This window comes from Bufo bufo, chromosome 1, assembly GCF_905171765.1.
Source record: "Bufo bufo chromosome 1, aBufBuf1.1, whole genome shotgun sequence".
Taxonomy (NCBI): domain Eukaryota; kingdom Metazoa; phylum Chordata; class Amphibia; order Anura; family Bufonidae; genus Bufo; species Bufo bufo.
Window position 1 is genome coordinate 278,790,795 of NC_053389.1, and position 16,080 is coordinate 278,806,874.

At 46.2% G+C, this 16,080-nt stretch overlaps 1 protein-coding gene across 2 annotated transcripts in view; it reads left to right on the forward strand.

The window, feature by feature from the left end:
- Positions 1-9,009: 9,009 nt before the first annotated feature.
- Positions 9,010-16,080, forward strand: part of CLINT1 (clathrin interactor 1) — an 83,833-nt gene continuing 76,762 nt past the window's right edge. For both annotated transcript variants that reach the window (XM_040439902.1, XM_040439912.1), the window contains exon 1: positions 9,010-9,183. In XM_040439902.1, coding sequence (XP_040295836.1) covers positions 9,143-9,183 — 41 coding nt within the window. In that variant the 5' untranslated portion in view covers positions 9,010-9,142. The remainder of the gene's footprint in view (positions 9,184-16,080) is intronic.

Below are 16,080 nucleotides of genomic sequence, written 5' to 3' on the forward strand. Positions count from 1 at the left end.
GTATTGGTAACAAAAATCTGTGAATTCGTGATTCGTTGTGATAAAATATTCCCTATTTTGTGTAGCATCAAATACATGTTTCAATTGATAATATCGGTAACAGCTCATTGAGTCTAGATTCATTCCAGGGCATAATTCTATTAGTGATCTTATTTCCCCATTCTTAACTAACTGTGATACATAAATAATACCGTATTTTTCCCAATATTTGTGTTCTGTGAATAATTGAAATTCCCTAATATTACTATTGCACCATAAGGGTGAAAAAATTAAAGTCTTCAAAATTCCTAATATTCCTTTTATTTTACCCCAAACCAGGTCAACCATTCGGCATATTGGATTTTTTTTTCCTTTTGGATTTAATAAATCCAGTCTCCAATATACTAAATATGTTGTATTTTGGGCCATTAAAGCCCTTTGCTAGATATTCATTTATGTTGTTTCCCCCTGACTTTATCCATTGGACTAAATAGTATCCCTGGAAAAAGGGGACCGACAACCCGCCATCCTCTTCCGCTAACCAGAGATATTTTTGTTTTAGTTTTACCCTTTTTCTTCCCCAGATTAAGTCGTTCAGCAGCAGTTCCAGATGGTTGAAGAAGTAATCTTCTATCCAAACTGGACAGGCTGCCAAAACATACAGAATCAGGGGAAGTAACACCATTTTAATTAATGTGATTCTATCCGCCTGTCCTATCGGTAGCTTTTGCCAAACACAAATTTTATTTTTACATCTAATCAACAAAGGGGAGACATTTAGTCTCGTAAAATCTAATATACTTGCGCTCAACTTTATCCCCAAATAGTTCAGAGATTCCGTGGGTTTTAGTACTCTTATTTCTTGGGAGTTCAATTGAATTGTCTGGTCGAGTGGTAGCAATACTGATTTAGCCCAATTGATTTTATACCCCGAGATATCACTAAACTTGTCTATTAGTTCCATAAGATAAGACAGCTGGGATGTTGGGTTCTCCAAAAAGACCAGGATATCATCGGCATACATACTTATCTTGTCAAAGGTCCCGTTTATACCAAAACCGCTGATCCTTTCATCCGATCTAATTTTAGCTGCCAATGGTTCTATAGATAAAGCAAACAGTAAGGGAGAAAGGAGACATCCCTGTCTAGTTCCTCTATACAATTCTATTTGTTCAGACCATATTCCATTAATATTAATTCCGGCTTTGGGATGATTACACAGAATCTGGACCCACTTAATAAAGTATTGGCTCAGATTCATCTTATGCATGACTTGCCATAGGTATTCCCACTCCAACCTGTCGAACGCTTTCTCAGCGTCTAAAGACAGGATGGAGCGGGAACCTCCCCTCTCTTCCACCTGCATATTCAAAAAAGCTCTACGTATACTAGACTGTACAAGTCTCTTGGGTATAAACCCCGTCTGGTCTGGATGGATTAGTCTATCAATGACGCTCTTCATTCTGTTAGCGAATATTTTTTTCGCAGATTTTAAATTCTGTATTTAACAGAGATTGGGCGATATGTCCCGGTCTCACTTTCATCCTTATCTTTTTTTTAAATAAGGGTAATCACCACTTCAGATAAAGATGAAGGGAGCTCCCCGGTCTGGTACGTATTATTTAACACCTGTAATAACATTGGCAAAATTATCTCTCCATGTTGACGATAAATTTCAAACGGGAGCCCGTCAGTCCCTGGAGATGAATTTCCCCGAATAGTCCTGACGACCTCAAATAGTTCCTTTTCGTCTATTGGACGATTTAATATTTTACATTCCTGTTCTGATAATTTAGGGAGATTCATTTTCTCCAGGAACTTTTCGACGTCTCTGGCCTGATGGTTTTTATTGTTTGAGTATAAGGTTTTATAATATCTGACAAACTCTCGTTCAATCTCATCCGGGCACGTGGTAACCCCCCCATTTTCCAATCTAATATTTTTTATCTTTTTAGTATTTTTGGGGTTTTGGATCAGGAATGACAGGAGATTTCCAGGCTTCCCGGCTTTAGGGAAATATTTAGCTCCTGTAAAGAAGATCCTATGTTGTGCTTTTTCTATTAGATAGTTCTTGTACTCTAATCTAGCTTCTTCTTACTGTAGTTGTGTAGCTGAGTTTTGACTGTTGTATATCAGTTCCAATAGAGACTGAACTCCTGTTTTTAAGACTAATTCTTTTGCTGCATACTCTTTCCCCCCCGTTAACTCTGGCTATGTACACCCCACGCAGAAATGCTTTAAAAGAATCCCATACAATATGCATGGGTGCTGATGGAGCATTCAACAGCCAGAATTCTCGGATCTCCTCAACTATATTTTCCTGATCCTTAACCAACTTCATCCAATGGGGATTTAATCTAAAACTTCTAGTTTTCTTCTCCATATGCCCCGATTTAATCGTTACTTTAATAGAGGAATGATCAGATATCGTATATATTTCATATTTCATCTATATTACACAATCTAGAAGATCAAAGTTAGCTAGGGCTAAGTCTATTCTGGACATAAACGTATTAGCCCGACTGAAACAAGAGAACACTCTTTTCTCCCCGTATATATATCGCCAAATGTCCGTCAGTGCCATTTCCTGGCAGACCCTTCTTAGCTGTGTTAATTTGTCTTTCTTGACTTTATGAACATGTTCCTTAGAATATCTATCTTCCTCTAAATCCATAACATCATTAAAGTCCCCTGTTACTAAAACGGGGCACCTTGCTCTAGAGCTAATAAAGTCCGCCAGGAATGACATGACGGACATAGAGAAAGGAGGAGGAACATATACAAATGCCAATATACAAACCATACCATTTAAACGGCAGTGCAAAAAAACCGAATCTGCTCTCTCTATCAATCCTATTGGCAATTGGGATGTAATCCACATCTCTATGGACATAAACACTTACACCCCGGGAATAGGCCGAGCAGCAAGCATGGTAGTCATATTTTGCCCATTTCCTTTTTGCAATATTAATATTGTTATATGTAAGATGAGTTTCAAGAAGGGCTATTATTGCGGGAAGGTGTCTCGCAACTACGTCAAACATGACCACCCGCTTAGCTCTCTTGGCCATACCCCGTACATTCCACGTGAAGATTCTATTCATATGTTATCCTACCGAAGAAAAGTAGCCGCCGAAGTCCAGATGGATGGAGGGCAGTAGAAGGGAGAGAGAGAGAACACCCCACAACAGACACCGATACCCCTCCTTCCCTCCCAACCAGTCCCATCCCATCCACCCCTTCCCACCCACCCGTCTTGGTCACTCGAGCCCAACGGTTCACTGACCTCTTACACTTCGCCCCCCCCCCCCCATCTCCCCACCTCCACTCAGCCCCCGTTTAAATACAACATTGCCTCTGACTTCAGGGACATATTCCTTTATCGTCTAACCATTCCCGCACCTCGTCTGGTGGGATAAAAAAGTAAGCTTGGTCCTGATATATCATTTTGTAGGGTGGAACAGAGAATATTTAAACTTGGCTGCCGCCATTCTCTTCTTAACTTCTCTGAATTCACGACGTTTAGCCTGTGTCACCCCCGAAATAATCTGGGTATATTTCTATTTCCCTTCCATTATACTCTAGAGGAGATAACATTCTTTTGTTTTTCATAATACTATCCCTGTCTCTGACGTTTATCATTTTAGCCAAAATTGCTCTTGGGGGGCTCCCTACCGGTAGTTGTTTATCTGGTATCTGGTGGGCTCTCTCCACCAGGGACCCCGTGGACAGTCGATCTGGACCATTTTAATAACCATTGTTGAACAAACCCTGTCAGATCTTCTTTTTCTGATCCTTCAGGGAACCCAACCAGACGCATATTCGCTCTGCGAGATCTATCTTCCAATTCAGTGACTCTTTCCTGTAATGATTTATTTTCTGTTTCCATCACCCCCATTCTACTTTTGATCCCATCTATCTCTCTCTTTAACTCTTTTGTGACCATTTGGAGATCTTTCACTTTCTCACGTACTTTGTTCATCTCCTCTTTATTCACAGACAGATCCATTTGGACGGTGGACATTTTATGGTTCAATAAGATTTTATTATCTTTTATAGTCATAAAGGAAACATCATAAATTGCAGTATAGACACCAGAAACATAGTTACAGTGCAACATGAAATCATAAGCAGTAGTATAGCATCAAGGACATGGTATAAGCATGTATCTGTATCTGCACTGCAAACAACCAGCTGTCAAATAGTCAGCGGAATCAAAGGCCCCAAAGACGGTGGACATTTTAACTGACAGATCTCCCAATGCTTGGTTCGATTGCTGAACCGCATTCAGGATATCCGTCAGCTTCCCGTCCATCAGTTCTATCTTCTCATCTGTTGCAATATTCTTATCTCTCTTTCCTTCTTCTCTATCCCTTATATCCTCTGTATTTAATAAATCTATTGAATCGGCCCTATTCTCCCTGTTAGCCTTCTGATTTGTCCTGTCTTATATTGCGGTGATTTCAAGTATTTGTCCATTTTTGATATTAGACTGCCACCGCTTGCGCCCAGAGACTTCCTATTTTGAACTTTCTCCCCTGTGGAGTATAAGCAGATTATATAACATACCAATCTGAAATATATACACTGCTCAAAAAAATAAAGGGAACACAAAAATAACACATCCTAGATCTGAGTTAATTAAATATTCTTCTGAAATACTTTGTTCTTTACATAGTTGAATGTGCTGACAACAAAATCACACAAAAATTAAAAAATGGAAATCAAATTTTTCAACCCATGGAGGTCTGGATTTGGAGTCACACTCAAAATTAAAGGCACGTGGAGGCCACACACAATACTGAGCCTCATTTTGACTTGTTTTAAGGACATTACATCAAAGTTGGATCAGCCTGTAGTGTGTTTTTACACTACAGGCTGATCCAACTTTGATGTAATGTCCTTAAAACAAGTCAAAATGAGGCTCAGTAGTGTGTGTGGCCTCCACATGCCTGTATGACCTCCCTACAACGCCTGTGCATGCTCCTGATGAGGTGGCGGACGGTCTCCTGAGGGATCTCCTCCCAGACCTGGACTAAAGCATCTGCCAACTCCTGGACAGTCTGTGGTGCAACGTGACGTTGGTGGATAGAGCGAGACATGATGTCCCAGATGTGCTCAATTGGATTCAGGTCTGGGGAATGGGCGGGCCAGTCCATAGCATCAATGCCTTCGTCTTGCAGGAACTGCTGACACACTCCAGCCACATGAGGTCTAGCATTGTCTTGCATTAGGAGGAACCCAGGGCCAACCGCACCAGCATATGGTCTCACAAGGGGTCTGAGGATCTCATCTCAGTACCTAATGGCAGTCAAGCTACCTCTGGCGAGCACATGGAGGGCTGTGCGGCCCTCCAAAGAAATGCCCCCCCACACCATTACGGATCCAATGCCAAACCGGTCATGCTGGAGGATGTTGCAGGCAGCAGAACGTTCTCCATGGCGTCTCCAGACTCTGTCACGTCTGTCACATGTGCTCAGTGTGAACCTGCTTTCATCTGTGAAGAGCACAGGGCACCAGTGGCGAATTTGCCAATCTTGGTGTTCTCTGGCAAATGCCAAACGTCCTGCACGGTGTTGGGCTGTAAGCACAACCCCCACCTGTGGACGTCGGGCCCTCATATCACCCTCATGGAGTCTGTTTCTGACTGTTTGAGCAGACACATGCACATTTGTGGCCTGCTGGAGGTCATTTTGCAGGGCTCTGGCAGTGCTCCTCCTGTTCCTCCTTGCACAAAGGCGGAGGTAGCGGTCCTGCTGCTGGGTTGTTGCCCTCCTACGGCCTCCTCCACGTCTCCTGATGTACTGGCCTATCTCCTGGTTGCGCCTCCATGCTCTGGACACTACGCTGACAGACACAGCAAACCTTCTTGCCAACGCTTGCATTGATGTGCCATCCTGGATAAGCTGCACTACCTGAGCCACTTGTGTGGGTTGTAGACTCCGTCTCATGCTACCACTAGAGTGAAAGCACCGCCAGCATTCAAAAGTGACCAAAACATCAGCCAGGAAGCATAGGAACTGAGAAGTGGTCTGTGGTCACCACCTGCAGAACCATTCCTTTATTGGGGGTGTCTTGCTAATTTCCACCTGTTGTCTATCCCATTTTCACAACAGCATGTGAAATTGATTGTCACTCAGTGTTGCTTCCTAAGTGGACAGTTTGATTTCACAGAAGTGTGATTGACTTGGAGTTACATTGTGTTGTTTAAGTGTTCCCTTTATTTTTTTGAGCAGTGTATATAGATTAAATAAAAAGGCAAATAAAGTTCATTAGCCCAGGAAATTAAAGGGAGATAACCGTACGGATTAGCAACAGGTTACATAGCCTAATAGTCCAAAAAACATATATGTCATATATGGTTAGAGAGGGAGAAATTCATCAACCAGGGAGGTTAATGGAGCAGATAATAACAGGTATTAGCAAAGAGGTTAGCTAGGCCGTTAATAATAAATTTTAACCGTTGTTTAGTTATTTCAGAGTCCAATGTTATTTCACTGCCAGGTGTCTCAATATATTAATACATAAAGCTCGCCACTCAACTTGCTCACATAGTTCAGTCAAGAGACCGGAGTCCACAGAGACAACCATACATTATACCGCAGAGTAGTCCAGCTGCAAGTTCTATCATGGATACAGCAGGTAACCGCGTTATTCAATACAGGTCGCCTGTGTCCAGAAAGTGTCCAGAACTCCCTGCCGCTACCATTGCACCACTACTTCAGCATACATATTCTCCACGGAAATCTCCGCAATCCAAGCAGGGTAACGTGAGCGGCGGAGCACAGAAAAGTTCAACAACCACGGTGCTGACCCTGTCAGAGGTATAACACATAGTTCACATAGTCCAAGCCGAAAAAACGTGAAAATCTGTGAGATGAGTCTATTAGGCAGCGAGTGTTAATTATCCGGAGAAGATTAACAAATCCGATACTAACACTTGTTAGAAAATGTTAATTTTTGTTGCCAACATTTTCTGATAATGTCCCTGCCATACATTCAATCAGTCCCGCCAGAGTATAGCAGTGGTATAGCAGAGATATAGCAGGCATATATGGCATGGATGGTTAGTGGTTAGTCTCCGTATGTTCGTCCGCAAAAGGTATTAGCTGGTTAGATAACAACAGATATTAGCAAATATTGGGTTTGGATTTGGTTGTTTTCCTCTCCCATGTTGTTTCACTACCAACTACTCATGTGCCCGGACCAACCACATTGCTCAATGTTGTACATTGACGTCCGACACACATCCAGCCGCCTTCAATATAACGTCTATATTCTCCACAGAATCTCCGTTCTCTGGATAGGTAAATAGGGGCGCAGGGGAGCCTGACAGCCAGAACGCCGGCCTCACCGCCAGCCCAGGGGTCCGTCACACCGCCATCCCTGTCAGCGCCATCCGTGCATCCAGCCTGTAGCCAGGGATCCTCACACAGGCTGAGATCGCTCCCCGGTGTCTCCGACTTTCACCGGTCCGGACTGCAGTAGGAGAGAACGCCAGGGCACAGCAGAGAGTAGCGCGCACAAGGGATCCACGCACATGGAGCCGGGTAGGAGGGGGAAAGTGGGAGCGATCATGGCACACTAGCGTTGTCACGTCATGCCGCTTCAGCGTAGATACCTGAATTCAATGATTAAAGGGAACCTGTCACCAGGATTTTGTGTATAGAGCTGAGGACATGGGTTGCTATATGGCCGCTAGCACATCCACAATACACAGTCCCCATAGCTCTGTGTGCTTTTATTGTGTAAAAAAAACTATTTGATACATATGCAAATTAACCTGAGATGAGTCCTGTATGTGAGATGAGTCAGGGACAGGACACCTCAGGTTAATTTGCATATGTATCAAATCGTTGGTTTTTTTTACACAATAAAAGCACACAGAGCTATGGGGACTGGGTATTGCGGATGTGTTAGCGGCCATATAACAACCTATGTCCTCAGCTCTATACACACAATCCTGGTGACAGGTTCCCCTTAATCAGTGATGGTGCGATTGGCGGGACTCCCATGGTTCTCAATAAGGAGGTCTTGGAGTGAACAGTGCAGTGGTCATCCACATGTTCTGCTGCTCCATTCAGTGGGACTGCCCGAGACAGACGAGCACTGTACTTGGCTTCAGCAGTCCCATAGAGTTTAATGCCCATCCCTATTCGCCATCACTGATATAGGCCATACTTGCACACTTTTTAAAAGGTTTTTCATTTTTAAAAGTAATAATAAAAAAACTATATAAATGTGATATTGCCATAATCACACTGACCCGCAGAATTAGGTCGTCATTGCTATTGCATAATATTAATGAGGTAAAAAAAATATGAAACTCAAATAACAAAGCTTTGCACACACGGGTCCAGGAGCCTGAGGGTCCCAAAGACCCTTGTGCCACATAAGACACCGGCATTATAGAAAGTGCATGCTGGTCAATTTACACCTCTGGCTGGAGGGAAGGGGTTAGGTAAAGAATTTGGCATGAGAGGTGCCCTTTCAATGTTTGCCTCAGACAGCAGGAAGGCTATGTGCTCCCCTGCCCCTTGCCAACAAGTACTGAGGGACGGGGCCCAAGCTGAACTCTTGCACCAGGGCCCATGACTCTACGCCCCTGATGAGAGCCCAGTCGGGAGTATGAAGCTAGCAGCCACATAATCCAGGCAGTGAGAAGGTGTAATGATTCAGCACACAGGCGATCTCAAACTGCCAATCCTGGAAACGCCCATTTTCAGTGACGCATGTAGTTACGAGTCTGTTACCATGACGCGCCTGACTGCGTTACCTGCCTCTTACGTCACTTCCAAGGTGGAGCTCACTTGCCTGCGTGGAGAATCGGAAAGCTCAGGTTGAACTGAACTACAGCGCGCATGCGTAATCACGGCAGCCTGACTACGCAAGCGCCAGTCCTCGGCTCTCTCGAGCGTTCCGTGCAAAGCGCATGCGCCCTCTGGTTGGCGATCGGCGGCTGCTAAAACTGCGCTTGCGTCATGTGGTTGGCGTTGACTGGAGCTTGCTAACGCGCAGGCGCGAAGTGACGCGATCGGTCGTTGCGTGTAGGGCACTGGAGCGGTTGCGCGGAGTGACATCGGCAGGTATCCGGTGAGTGAGCCTGAGAGAGAACGAGGGGAGAGCAAGTCCTCGGGGCCGGAGGAAGAGATCGGGAGCGAAGATGCTCAACATGTGGAAAGTCCGGGAGTTGGTGGATAAAGCGTAAGTTGTCTTGAGGAGAGATGATGTTACTGGGCAGGGCTGGCAGTCTTGTGGAGAGCACTGGCTCCAGGCTGGGCCTGTCAGATGTCACTCGGGGGTAGTAGTAATCGTCTTCTGCATTCCGCGCGTCCTGAGCGGAACTCTTTTGGTTCTTTATGCTATCCGTAGTCTCTAGCACAGCTCTAATAATATACACGATATGTATATATATAAGCTGAAATATAGTGGGGGTTACAACAGAGTACATGTACTGCTAACCAATGGACATTACCATTGTGTGTCATGTGACCTTTCGCATAAACCTAACACATTAATTGGCCCAAAAACCATAAAAATAGCAAAATGACGCCATTGGGACCATTCCAGTGGGTTAGAAATCGGTATAGAAGGCAGGGTTATCGGAAAACTCCTTGATGATTCTCCAAATCTGTAATGTTCTGAATTTCCTTGTGTGGTTCCTCTGTTGTTCCTCCTAGAAATGTATAACAGGCACTTAAACCCCTTTCCACAGCATAGGACATAAGTATCTGATTGGTGGGGGTCTGACTGCTGGGGCTTGCTATGATCATGAAAATTTGGGCTTGTGTTGAATGGAGAGGCGGTCCCGCATTCAGCGCTGTGAGACTGCCCGAGAGTACAGCGCTCAGCGGTCTCTGACAGTCCTATAGAGTTAAATGGAGCAGCTTCATTTCTACGATGAGAAACACAGGGCTCGTTCTCATGATCAGGGGGGCCCCATGAGACGCATCCTCTGGGTTTTGTCATTTGGGGGGTGACCTTACACACTCTGACACTGTCCAGTCGGTGCGAGACACGCCCCTTTAACAAGGGTAATGTTAGCTTATTCTTACATTTCTAGTAGGAATGACAGAGGAACAGCACAAGGATGAGCTCTAAGAAATATTGTTCTAGAAAAGGTATTTCATAGGGAAGTGCTGCTTCAGTCCCTGTCTGGAGATTAAAGTCTGGCATGCTGACGTGTTGTGATTGGCTGTCACTATCATGTGACTTGTTTATGGGCGACACATCGCGGACTGCAGCAGGATAGGGGTTAAGTGTCTGATGGGCAGGGGTCTGACTGCTGGGGCCCCGCAGATCACAAGAACAGGGACCCGTGCTCCACGTTGCGTGTCTACAGTATCATTCGACTATATGGCACTGCCAGAGATAGGTGAGTGCTTGTAGTCGTCTATCTCTGGCAGTGCACATACATGACCACCAGTCTATTCAGCATGGGCCTCCATCCTCACGATCGGTGGGGACCCCCTCCCATCAGGTTGTCTTAATGGAATAACCCCTTGAAGTATCACAGCACTTCTGCATAAGATTAGAAAAACATAGCTTCTGTCTGAGGGGAAACAGCGCCACGCTCATCGATAGGCTGTGTCTGGTATTGCAGCATCGCAGTGTTCACTTGCAGGATGTCCGTAGCTTTGTACTGTGTGTGAGGGATCAGCGACCCAGATACGGCCGTGCTAGCTTTCTGCTCTGAGCTACAAGCTGTATTGACTGATTTATAATGTACCGGGGCGGGGAAGCAGTCTGATTTCATTTCTGCAAGTACTCATGCCCAGGGCAGATGCCTGTTCTTGGAAGTTGTGCCCCGGCCTATGGTTTGTTTGTGTGAAATACCTCCATAGTAGGGCGTCTGATGAAACAGGAAAAAACCTTCATTTTAAGAAACGATATCAGTTATATTTTTTCACAAACCAGATCCTAATACATATAATTTATTTTCCAAAAAGTTTTTTTTATGTTCTGTACAGGATTACGGCAGCCATCTTACCTAAGCGGTTGCTAACAGCATTTAGAGATATGCCTTACAGCATCATGGACCAATGTGGAGATGTTTATTGATGTCTGTGTTGTAGACCAGTGGTCCCCAACCTTTTTATGCGCCAAGGACCAGTTTCATGCAAGACAATTTTCCCAGGGACCGGGTGGGGTGGGCGGGGCTTAGGGGGTGCTGGTGGCGCTGATTGATTCACGCGCATAACAAAACACAAGGTGCATCCCCCATTCACAGTAGTTATTAACCCCTTCAGCAGTCCCCACTTCACAGTAGTTATTAACCCCAGAGACCTTCACACTATAACCTCCACACTATACTCCCCCCCCCCCCCCACAGACCTCCCCACTATACTCCCCACAGAGACCCTCCACCCTATACTCCCCACAGAGACCTCCACACTATACTCCCCACAGAGACCTCCACACTATACTCCCCACAGAGACCCTCCACCCTATACTCCCCACAGAGACCCTCCACCCTATACTCCCCACAGAGACCCTCCACCCTATACTCCCCACAGAGACCCTCCACCCTATACTCCCCACAGAGACCCTCCACCCTATACTCCCCACAGAGACCCTCCACCCTATACTCCCCACAGAGACCCTCCACCCTATACTCCCCACAGAGACCCTCCACCCTATACTCCCCACAGAGACCCTCCACCCTATACTCCCCACAGAGACCCTCCACCCTATACTCCCCACAGAGACCCTCCACCCTATACTCCCCACAGAGACCCTCCACCCTATACTCCCCACAGAGACCCTCCACCCTATACTCCCCACAGAGACCCTCCACCCTATACTCCCCACAGAGACCCTCCACCCTATACTCCCCACAGAGACCCTCCACCCTATACTCCCCACAGAGACCCTCCACCCTATACTCCCCACAGAGACCCTCCACCCTATACTCCCCACAGAGACCCTCCACCCTATACTCCCCACAGAGACCCTCCACCCTATACTCCCCACAGAGACCCTCCACCCTATACTCCCCACAGAGACCCTCCACCCTATACTCCCCACAGAGACCCTCCACCCTATACTCCCCACAGAGACCCTCCACCCTATACTCCCCACAGAGACCCTCCACCCTATACTCCCCACAGAGACCCTCCACCCTATACTCCCCACAGAGACCCTCCACCCTATACTCCCCACAGAGACCCTCCACCCTATACTCCCCACAGAGACCCTCCACCCTATACTCCCCACAGAGACCCTCCACCCTATACTCCCCACAGAGACCCTCCACCCTATACTCCCCACAGAGACCCTCCACCCTATACTCCCCACAGAGACCCTCCACCCTATACTCCCCACAGAGACCCTCCACCCTATACTCCCCACAGAGACCCTCCACCCTATACTCCCCACAGAGACCCTCCACCCTATACTCCCCACAGAGACCCTCCACCCTATACTCCCCACAGAGACCCTCCACCCTATACTCCCCACAGAGACCCTCCACCCTATACTCCCCACAGAGACCCTCCACCCTATACTCCCCACAGAGACCCTCCACCCTATACTCCCCACAGAGACCCTCCACCCTATACTCCCCACAGAGACCCTCCACCCTATACTCCCCACAGAGACCCTCCACCCTATACTCCCCACAGAGACCCTCCACCCTATACTCCCCACAGAGACCCTCCACCCTATACTCCCCACAGAGACCCTCCACCCTATACTCCCCACAGAGACCCTCCACCCTATACTCCCCACAGAGACCCTCCACCCTATACTCCCCACAGAGACCCTCCACCCTATACTCCCCACAGAGACCTCCCGCAGCTCACATGACTGGTTACTACGGGTGACACGCGTGCTCTCGACATCTTCATTTTCATGGATACAATGGCTCTCATAGCAGATGACCGGACCACGTAACTGACCATATGACAGGTAATATAAGGGGCGGACCGCCCTCGTCACGTGATGCGGGAGAGAGCGGCGTCTTGGTGACAGTTGCTAACGCTGGTCTGAAGAACGTACTCAGCTGGTGGGAGGAACTGAGAGCGGCGCATGCGTACTGCGAGTCCTTTAGGCTGCTACGTTCTGAATTTATATTCAGCCTCAAATCGGTGTCTGGCCACCGTAATTTCCGCAGCCCGGCAAACAATCTTCCAGAGCCCGTTCCTGGGCCGCGGCCCGGCGGTTGGGGACCGCTGTTCTAGACATACTCTGTGACCTGTGCAGAGGTCATTGTGCAGGAAGGGGGAGTAGATAAGCTGTGATATCACCTATTGTGAATGATGGATCCTGTGTTATCCATAGCTGTGGCCTGTCATTGTAACCCTACTTGTGAGAAGTGACTGCTGGGAAGTGATCTCTACAGTGCAGGAATTGTTGGTACATTTGTAGACTTAAAGGGAACCTGTCACCTCTACTATGCTACCCATACTGAGCGTTTCTAAATGTTCATTGTGTTACCCTAAACATATAAATTACACTTTTAATTTCATTTGCAGACTAATTCAATAAGTATTATGCATTTTTGTACTTCCTGCCTTTTATGCAAATTAACATAAAAGAGTCATATCTTACTTGTGTGACCAGAGAAGAGTCATATTTTCAAGCTCTGACTCATCTCAGGTTAATTTGCATATGTATCAAATCGTTTTTTTACACAATAAAAGCACACAGAGCTATGGGGACTGGGTATTGCGGATGTGCCAGCGGCCATCTAGCAACCCATGTCCTCAGCTCTATACCCGAAATCCAGGTGACAGGTTCCCTTTAACGGCCCTTTACACAGTCCGAAAACCCCGCAGATAATCGCTAAGGAGCATTCATATGAACGCTGCATACCGTTATAGGCAGAGGTCGCACTACATTTTTTTCCCTGGATGGAAATACTCTTCTTAGCGTTTTTGTGGAGTATTTTTAGCCAAGGACACCATTTTCGTGTATATAATTTTTCAATTAACTTTTATTAACATTTTAAAGCAGTTCAACCATTGTTTTTTGCAGTTCAAATTTACTCCGTTCACCAATGCAGCATAACTAGCATAGCAATAACTAACAATAATCGCACATCTCCTCCAAAAATAATACTTTCTTGCGTTTTAAAAGCCATACATTTTTAATATATATGTATATGCCTTGCTTTTGCGTGTTGAGATGTAGTTTTCATTGGTACCATTTTGGGGTACATGGAACTTAATAATGTTAATCAATATTTTTTATTTTTTTTTGGTGGGTCAATAGGAAAAAACTATTCTGTTCGGTAAGTTTTGTGTTTTTCCGACTTTATTGACATGTTAGGCTACTTTCACATTAGCATTTTTCATTTCCGGCATTGAGTTCCATCACGGGGGCTCTATACCGGAAAATAACTGATCAGGCATTTCCCCATGCATTCTGAATGGAGAGTAAGGGCTCTTTCACACTTGCGTTATTGTCTTCCGGCATAGAGTTCCGTCGTCGGGGCTCTATGCCGGAAGAATCCTGATCAGTTTTATCCTAATGCATTCTGAATGGAGAGAAATCCGTTCAGGATGCATCAGGATGTCTTCAGTTCCGGAACGGAACGTTTGTTGGCCGGAGAAAATACTGACGCATGATGCGCTTTTTGCTCCGGCCAAAAATCCGGAACACTTGCCGCAAGGCCGGATCCGGAATTAATGCCCATTGGAAGGCATTGATCCGGATCCGGCCTTTAGCTAAACGTCGTTTCGGCGCATTGCCGGAGCCGACATTTAGCTTTTTCAGAGTGGTTACCATGGCTGCCGGGACGCTAAAGTCCTGACAGCCATGGTAAAGTGTAGCAGGGAGCGGGGGAGCAGCATACTTACCGTCCGTGCGGCTCCCCGGGCGCTCCAGAGTGACGTCAGGGCGCCCCCAAGCGCATGGATCACGTGATCGCATGGATCACGTCATCCATGCGCATGGGGCGCTCTGACGTCATTCTGGAGCGCCCGGGAAGCCGCACGGACTGTAAGTATACTGCTCCCCGCTCCTACTATGGCAACCAGGACTTTAATAGCGTCCTGGGTGCCATAGTAACACTGAAAGCATTTGGAAGACGGTTCCGTCTTCAAATGCTTTCAGTACACTTGCGTTTTTCCGGATCCAACAGGCACCTCCGGCAACGGAAGTGCATGCCGGATCCCAACAACGCAAGTGTGAAAGAGGCCTTATCCGTTCAGGATGCATCAGGATGTCTTCAGTTCAGTCATTTTGACTGATCAGGCAAAAGAGAAAACCGTAGCATGCTACAGTTTTATCTCCGGCGAAAAAAACTGAAGACTTGCCTGAATGCCGGATCCGGCATTCAAAATACCGGAATGCTGGATCCGTCCTTCCGGTCTGCGCATGCGCAGACCTTTAAAAATGAGAAAAAAATAAATACCGGATCCGTTTTGCCTGATGACACCGTAAAAACGGATCCGGTATTGCAATGCATTTTTCTGACTGATCAGGCATTTTTCAGACTGATCAGGATCCTGATCAGTCTGAAAAATGCCTGATCAGTCAGAAGAAATGACATGCGTTTGCATACAGTTTGCCTGATCAGGCAGGCAGGTCAGGCAACAGAACTGCCTACCAGAATCAAACAACGCAAGTGTGAAAGTACCCTTAGCTTTATTATATGGATTGGAGCAAACACTTCAATATCATATTTATATTTCTTTTATTAAATAGAACAGTTTATTTTTTTAGGTAAACTTTATTAAAAGGATTGTCCCATCTTGTCCTAGTAGTCAAGCTTACTGAAATAGCGACGCAGGCTGGCGTTCTGCTGTTTCCGTAAATCCCATTGTAATGAATTGGAGCTGCACACGGAGTAGCACAACGAGCCACGATGCTTCCATAACTCCCGGGGAGCAGACACTTAAGGCCCCTTTCACAGGAGCGTGACGGATTGGCTCCGGGTGCGTTCAGCGAAACTCGCACCATTTTGCAAGCAAGTTCAGTTGTTCAGTATTTTTCTGCCCGGGTGCAATGTGTTTTGATGCGTTTTTCAGGCACGTGATAAAAAACGGAAGGTTTACAAACAACATCTCTTAGCAACCATCAGTGAAAAACGCACTGCATCCGCACTTCCGTTTTTCACTGAAGCCCCATTCACTTCTATCGCTGCTTGAAAAATAT